Genomic DNA, 8,070 nt, shown 5'->3' with positions numbered 1-8,070 from the left:
CCAGTTATTAACACTCCCCTTCCCCTAGTCGTGACAGCCAACAGTCCCCCAGACTTTGCCACATGTCCCCTGGTGGGGGCAAAATCGCCCCCTTTCAACAGAACCTGTAGAATATCAAGGCTGCCCCACTCACGAAGAGCTGGAATATACGGAGATACCTAAACAGCCAGTATTATCCCTGTGATGCCATTTCCTCTCAGCTTGTATGACACCATGCCCTCCAGCTCTTCTTCCCACCTCTCTGGTCACTTCTTCCCAGCACCTTTTCCTAAACTGAAGTTTCAGAGGACTCCAGGGTCTTCTGCTCTCCACTTAAACTTATTCCTCTGTGGTTTTCATCTAGTTCTCCAGCTTTAAATGGCATCTCTAGTGATAAACTCCAAAATGTGCGTTTCTGCCACATAGATAAGATGCCTTCCAAACCAATGAGGGAAGGGATCGCGTTGGGACAACGGACTCTCCACAGTGGGGAGAACATGAGCGTACCTCTGGGGCAGGACTGCCAGGTCTTGCTCAACTTTCTTGGGCCAGAGGCCTTGGCCCTGCTCCTTTCGTCGGCAATTACAGCGAGCGTGGGACTGCCATATACACCTCAATCTATAGGTGACTCCAGGTGCCAGTGCTCCAAGAAAGACCCATGGAAGGAGAGGTGGACGTACAGGGAGGCGGTGAAGTGAGAACACGATGACGGCTGTGAGACCAAGAGGGATAGAAGCCAGCAGGGCCTTGCGCGCCCGGCCGGGTCCCCACGACCTCGGAGCGCAAACCTCGGACGCTGTGGAAAAGGGTACCTAATCGACTGTGTCCGAAAGCACCTTCCCCACCAGCCGAGCGTGAGCCGAACGACCCGCGGAGAAAATTCGAGCCTCGTCTCCCGGGACCAATCAGAGACCGCGGAGGCCTATGATGACAACCATGAGAACCAATGAAAAAAGGGATTCTCCTAGCGCCAGTCCTGGAGAGATCACACAGAGGAACGGTTCGTTTTTTTATTTTAAGTACAAATTAGAAAACAAGTCCGCGGCTGGAGACGGAATACGACGTTTACAAGGATGTGTGGAGAAAATTCGATGAGCTGGTAGAACCTCACTTCCCTGAAACTTGGCGGGCGAAGAACTCGCAAGTCACCATCGCGCCCAGCGCTCCGGGTTAAAGCGCGGGAGGGTAGGTGCAGCGCGCTGACGCCACACGCCGGGCCCCACCCCCATCCGCGCGCCCTTATAGCGTAGCCCAGGCGCGCGCGCACCATTGTGTGGCTGGACTCGGCCGCCGCTGCGGTGGGAGGTGTGCGTCCGGGCTCTCGCCGTCCCCGCACCCGCACCGCGGCTTCTGCCTTGCGGTCCGCCGTTCGACAGCCAGCCCTCGGGCCCCTCGCCCGCCACGGACATGCCGCGCGTCTACATAGGACGCCTGAGCTACAACGTCCGGGAGAAGGACATCCAGCGCTTTTTCAGTGGCTATGGCCGCCTTCTCGAAATAGACCTTAAAAATGGGTGAGTCGGGCCTGGGTGCCCACGTCCGTCCGCAGCGCCCCGGGCCTGCGGCGGCAGGGCCCGTCGGAAGGAGGAGACGGCCAAGGCCGCGGCGCCGCGTGGCAGGGCCGCCAAGATGGCGGCGGCGCGGGGCTGCGGGAGCGCGCGGGGGGAGCGGGGGCGCTTGCGTGCGCGCCCCCGGCCTAACTATTCCCGCCGGTCTCCCGCCCTCGCACCGCCCCCCAGGTACGGCTTCGTGGAGTTCGAGGACTCCCGCGACGCCGACGACGCCGTTTACGAGCTGAACGGCAAGGAGCTCTGCGGCGAGCGCGTGATCGTGGAGCACGCCCGGGGCCCGCGCCGCGATCGTGACGGCTACAGCTACGGAAGCCGCAGTGAGTCCCACCCCCGCGCGCTCCGCGTCCTTGGGACCCCGGGGGGCGGGCGCAGGCTTAGGGGGGGCGGGGTGGGGCCTCCCTGCCGGGCAGGCGCGGTGGCCAGGGTCGTTTGACTCGGGTGTCCCCGGGGCCCGCTGCCTTCACGCCTGCCCGGTGAAGACACGGGACGCCGGAGCGCGGGGATTGGGTGGTGGGTTTTGCCTAGCCAGGGTTTGGATGTTTGGGGGCGGGGTTGCTAAGTTGGGAGGGGGTGACGTGCTGGGCCCCTGTCAGCACTGTCGTGGGCTCTGCCTACGGAGGAAGTGAGGGATGGCTGTTATTTGTTGAATGCCCCTTACTTACCTGTCAGTGCATTAGCTGGGAATGTGAATGATTTAGCCTAGAAGTTTGGGGACAGGCTGGGGTGGAGGTGGGGTCAGGGCGGGAAAGGGGGTGGGGTTTTAAGAGTAGATTTTAGTGTTATTCAAATTGGCGGGGGCCAAAGGAAATATGCTTTAGAAGTAATGTGGTAGTCTACCACAAAGTAGATTTAAATAAGCTTTATGCTGTATTTGAACTAGTTGGGGCATGTTATTGGGAGGAGGTGGGGGGAGTTTGGTTATGTTAAATGTTTGATGTTGAAATTGTTGCATGTTGAATTCAAACTTTTTAACAAGTCCTTGATGTTTCAATTTGAAAGTGACCAATGGGGCTGAGGCTGTGTCCACTGAGGCTAAGATGACTGCCTTTCCTGATTGGCCTTGGCTTTTCCATACATTGTGTGACCCTTGCCCTATGACCCTTTGGCTGACCTTACCGGAAGCCATGACGACAGCAGCCTTTTGCCATTAGACGCAGGGTGATGGTGAGGATTCCAAGGGTTAGACAAAACTGGTTAATCTGAACTAGGTGACTGTTACCTTGCGTGTTTTGTGGCCAAACCACCACCAAAAACCTCACACTGTGATGTAAGTACTTAGTGTAACTAGTAAACATTTTTGTAAAATGTAGAAATGCATGTAATCAGTTAAGTTTTATATTTTACAATGTTCTGTAAAATAAAACTTAGCGAGGTAAATTGAATAAAGGAGCAGTCACTTTCTAACAGAATGTAGGAGAGTTTAGTTGGATTTAGTCTATTTGACTTGCCCTTAATTTAATTTATGGCAAATCACAACTGTATCAAAGGTTTAGCAATATAGTAGCAAAGTCCTACTCCAGTAAATAAAAGTTGATATGTTTGTACTAACTTTCAAAAACATGTATCCCTATCACTACAAAGCATCTAATTGTTCTCTTCATGTGATAAAGGTGGTGGAGGTGGATACAGCAGTCGGAGAACCTCTGGCAGAGACAAATATGGACCACCTGTACGCACAGAATTCAGGCTTATTGTAGAAAATCTTTCTAGTCGTTGCAGTTGGCAAGATTTAAAGGTGAGTGCTATAATGTGAGATAAAAAAGATCTGACTAATGGTTAAAAGGTAGGGTTTTGTATTGCTCTTTTATTTCTGAGGATCGGATTTAACGCATAGTTGTTTTTTCTTTAGATTTCTGAGCCTGACCAGTGTTGTTGCTCTTTTTAGGATTTCATGAGACAAGCAGGTGAAGTAACCTATGCGGATGCTCACAAAGAACGCACAAATGAAGGCGTCATTGAGTTTCGCTCCTACTCTGACATGAAGCGTGCTTTGGATAAGCTGGATGGTACGGAAATCAATGGGAGAAATATTAGACTAATTGAAGATAAACCACGAACAAGCCACAGGCGGTCTTATTCTGGAAGCAGATCAAGGTAATTTATTGAAGGATATGGAGAAGGGAGAAAACAGTATTTGCCACAAATAAAGGAAAATTCAAACAGCAGTATTTCAATTGCTGCTTAATTTAAATTAGGTCAGTTCTTAGATTCTTTTGTTGCATCATTGGAGCAATTAAGGTTTTTTTGTTGGTTTGTCTGTTTTTCGTAAATTGTACAAACATTCACATCAGGATGTCTTGAGATAAAGATTTATTGTCATATTTCTTGTTACAGGTCACGGTCTAGAAGAAGGTCACGAAGTAGGAGTCGTAGGAGCAGCCGCAGTAGATCTCGAAGCATCTCAAAAAGTCGCTCCCGGTAAATGTGTCCTTGAGTGTTTTTCTGAATTACATACTTTATAGAGTGCTTATGTGTTTGGCAAGGTACTGAAAAAAAATCTGGCTTTTATTGTCTAGATCCAGGTCTCGGAGCAAAGGTCGATCACGTTCTCGTTCAAAAGGCAGGAAATCTAGATCAAAAAGCAAATCTAAACCTAAGTCTGATCGAGGCTCCCGTTCGCGCTCTCGGAGCAGATCGAAGGATGAATATGAGAAATCTCGAAGCAGGTCTCGTTCTCGATCTCGTTCCCCCAAAGAAAATGGGAAAGGTGATATAAAGTCAAAATCCAGATCAAGGAGCCAGTCTCGTTCCAATTCACCCCTACCTGCTCCACCCTCAAAGGCCCGTTCTGTGTCCCCTCCACCAAAAAGAGCTTCAAGATCCCATTCTAGATCTCGTTCAAAGTCAAGGTCACGATCCAGATCGAGTTCCAGAGATTAACCCAGAACTCTACATTCTTTGCACACTATTACGGAACACTTTCCTACTTGCTTAGGCAGTTACTCTTCCACGTTTGTACTTGGCCTCTTCTGCAAGAAGAGTCTCCCGAAAACAGGGGCATACAAAAATTGGATTTGTAGCCAAATTTGATGAAAAAGATGAGGTACTAAAGAAATGGCATGAAGTCAAAGATCCTCTCCCTTTGTAGAATTAAGATAACTTTGATTTTATAGCTTTTGAGCTAAAATAACTTTTGTAAAGATTAAGCTCATTTAGATTTTTTTTTTTTTTAAGTATTTCAGCAGCATCTGCTGCAGGGGTTTCTGTCATTGTTATATTTGTTTGCTTAATTTTAAATTAACCGTTTCAAGCTTTGAACACTTAAGGCTTTAGAGGGAGAACCCAATTTCCAATTATGTTGGCTTTTTATAAAGCTTGAGTTATGTAAGATTTCAATAAAAGTTTGCTACCAAGATGATTGCCTTTTTGAATAGGTCACTCTTAAATTCCTTTAAATATTGATTATCTGCTATCTGTGGAAATAATGTAAATTCTACTTAAGTGTAAAACAAGGCAAGTCTCAGACCAGCAATAAATTATTCAATTTGGATAACATTATTTTGTCCTGTTATTCAAATTTGCCAAAGTCATATTGGCCCCCTAAACAGGTTAAGTTAAAAATAAAAGATTTTATAGTCGATCTGTTACACAATTCTGCCTAAGTTAATAGATTTTTTAAATAATGAAATCTTTTTCAAACTTAAATTGATTGAACTTTTAAAAAAAATAGTTCCTGTTACTTGGGATCTTATCTAGCCTGGTAATCCCACTTTCTGGAAGTGGTCATTGTAATTAGTGTTTTGTTAGAATAAGGTTCCGTGGTCTTTAATGTTTGTTATGTAAAAATGGAAGTAACCTTCCTTTGATCAGAAATTTCGTGTGTTATTCAAAATGGAAAAGCAAATATTTCATTTTCTACTGAAAGATCCTTAACAGGCACTTAAAACAGATCGCTTGATAAATCAGTTTTACTGATTAAAGTAAAATTCCACCTAACAGTCCCCTTTAGTTAGTGGGGTTCTGTGATAATTGGTTAGATCATCCTTGTAAAACTTTACGTGGTTGGCTTGGAAAAAGTTTAAATGGGTTAACCCTAAACTTTTGAACTTCATCATGAAGGGTAATGAATACTGTGGAAACAAAATTTTATAATACTGCAAATTTGTAGGAGTTACTGGGTTACCAATTAGTCCATACATCCATTAAGCCTAGTTAGTTGAGATTGCAGTTTGAGAAATGAATTACCATATATATATATATATATCTTTCTCCAGATTCTTTAAATAAGGTAATTTCATTAAAAGCACTCATTAATCTTAGTCTGAAATCAAGATGTAGGTTATATGGCTCAGCTCTAACATCTTCCTGGGAGCTGTCACTCTATATAAGGTGTTACGGGCTGGGTAGTGTTAGGGTGTGGTGGGTACCACTCATTGTGCTGCAGGGGGGACTAGAAAGCATCATAATCTAGAGTTGGTCTGTAGGTTCAGATAATCCAGGAGACAAGCCTAATAAAATTGAGACTGCGTGGAAAAGGTTGAGTCAAAGATCTAGATGCCAAAATGACACTGTAACTGCTAGTGTTTGCTCATGTAAAAAGACTTGTTCTAATAATTTCGGGGCTTCCTGTTATGAAATCTTAGAGCCTAATCTTAGGAACATAGTGCCCCAGAAGGTTGATGCTTCTTCCAAGACCTTATTTTCTTTAATGCTTTTGATATATTTTTTTTTAGGTGTTCATAAGAAATATGGTTTGTTTGGCTTTTTTTTTTTCAATATAAACTTTAGATTTTGAGAGAAGAAACTGGTATCTGTAATTATAGTTCATTGCTTTGCCTGTTTGAAAGAACAAAAGTTAGGACTCCTACATGAGGAAGCAAGACTCCACTGCCTTTCAAATTACATTTAAGGACAAGTTACTTTTAAGAATTGGCCTTGACCAAAGTTCTCTTGTTTTCAGCGAAAGAACAAAAGCTTTTAAAACCACAGCCTGTTAAAATGAATGAGGGGAGTACTACAATGTGATATTAGGCTTTCTAAAAGTATGTAGCATCCTTCAACTGGGCCTTCGTGTGTTGATATTCCATCGCATGGTAATAGGCAGGTTTGTTTGCATTGTTAGCTCCCCCCCGCCGTGGGTAATTGTATAGGTAAATGTCTGCACCCATAAGAATTTAGCAGCAAAGGCCAACTTATAAAAATTCTGGTTCCTATCCCACACCTGTGGACCTACATCATTGGATGTGCTAAACCACTGTATTTATAACACTGGCCCACTTGACCAGTGAAATGTTTAGTTCCTTGCTAACTTTGAAGTAGAATCTGAGTCTCTACAACTTGCCACATGTTCATCTGTGGCTAGATGGAGTATTAACCTGGTGGAGAGCAAACTAGAAGTGAATGATAACTGGATCCCCCTTTCTTTTATGTGATAGCGTGTGGACATGCCATAGTGCCTTTATGGCCAGTTCCAGTCCTTCCTGCTCCTGTGACTTAACGTTCCACTCCTGTGTTGTTACCATCTTTTCTCTTGGTATCTTCTTTCTCCCACTTTGTTAACCTGCTTTGTGCTTTATTGCTTCAATAAAATGTTCACTGAGGGAAAGGCTTGTTTTGAGTTTATTGTGTATTCCCACTTAGCGCCAGATATTTGGCAGATGGTTTTTTGAATTGGAGTTGCCGTTGGCAAGTTTCATTCCTGATTTGAGTATGAGGAAAGGTCTTGTTTTTAGCTCCTCAGAAACATTAGGTTAGGATCAACATAGTAGATGGCTCGACTGGGGCAGGTACTTAACATTCGTGCTTCAGTGTCATCCGCAAAGTGGTAGGGATAACCCCTCATGGGTGGTGAAGATGAAAGGTTAATATGTAAGAAGTACTTAGAACAATACCATAATAAGTAACTGTGCTGTTACGAAGGTCTAAACATGCTAAGTTTCTCCTGTTGCCCTGCTTTAGTTTTCACACAGAATTTACCCATTGTTATCTTGTAGCAGTTTGAACATTTTCTGTGACAATTACTCATATAAACTAGGGAGCTCAGTCATCTTTTCCCACCTAATTTCACTTTTATTATTTACCTTGCTTTCAGAAAGCATTGTTTTCTACACTTCATCCAGTTTTTGTGGTTGTACACAAACCTTGTGGAATGTTTTAAGTTCCTGATTTAATTTTTAATTACAAAAGTAGTATGTACTTGGAATATAAAGTATCACTCTTTTAGAGTCCACTTACTAAGGTAGCTGCTTCTAACACACTGTATTTGCCCAGACTTCTCCAGTCATAATTCCTATGTGCTTCAGTAAGCTATTCATACCATGAGTGTGTTCTGCGACTTGCTTTTTTTTTTTTTGGCCAAGCTGTGCGGCTTGTGGGATCTCAGTTTCCCAAACAGGGATCGAACCCGCAGCCTCAGCATGAAAGCAAGGTGTCCTAACCACTGGACCACCGGGGAAGTCCCAAAATATTGAGCTTTTTGAGGCAGCAACCACATCTTGAACAAGATACATCTTTGTGTCCCTGACACCATGTATGCTTCCATTCACTAAAAGGATGTGTATCTGCAGTTGTGTAATTGGTC

At 44.6% G+C, this 8,070-nt stretch overlaps 1 protein-coding gene across 1 annotated transcript; it reads left to right on the top strand.

Moving 5' to 3' along the window:
* The first annotated feature begins 1,228 nt into the window (after window positions 1–1,228).
* Window positions 1,229–7,095, top strand: SRSF6 (serine and arginine rich splicing factor 6). The gene is made up of 6 exons (XM_082644816.1): window positions 1,229–1,493; window positions 1,719–1,867; window positions 3,161–3,285; window positions 3,436–3,644; window positions 3,885–3,968; window positions 4,067–7,095. Exons 1-6 carry the CDS (start codon window positions 1,387–1,389, stop codon window positions 4,428–4,430), a joined length of 1,038 nt encoding a protein of 345 aa, XP_082500942.1. The 5' UTR covers window positions 1,229–1,386; the 3' UTR covers window positions 4,431–7,095.
* The last annotated feature ends 975 nt before the right edge of the window (window positions 7,096–8,070 follow it).

The sequence above is a fragment of the Mesoplodon mirus genome, assembly GCF_964341445.2.
Source record: "Mesoplodon mirus genome assembly, chromosome: 15".
Classification (NCBI taxonomy): Eukaryota; Metazoa; Chordata; class Mammalia; order Artiodactyla; family Ziphiidae; genus Mesoplodon; species Mesoplodon mirus.
The sequence above is the reverse complement of the archived record's forward strand: the minus strand, read 5'-3'. Positions and strand labels throughout refer to the sequence as shown.

Excerpts from the sequence above, each read along its gene's own strand:
- SRSF6 (XM_082644816.1), top strand. The coding sequence starts at position 1,387 with ATGCCGCGCGTCTACATAGGACGCCTGAGCTACAACGTCCGGGAGAAG. Across the intron at positions 1,868-3,160 it reads CTACAGCTACGGAAGCCGCA|GTGGTGGAGGTGGATACAGC; the intron begins GTGAGTCCCACC and ends CATGTGATAAAG. Across the intron at positions 3,969-4,066 it reads ATCTCAAAAAGTCGCTCCCG|ATCCAGGTCTCGGAGCAAAG; the intron begins GTAAATGTGTCC and ends TTTATTGTCTAG.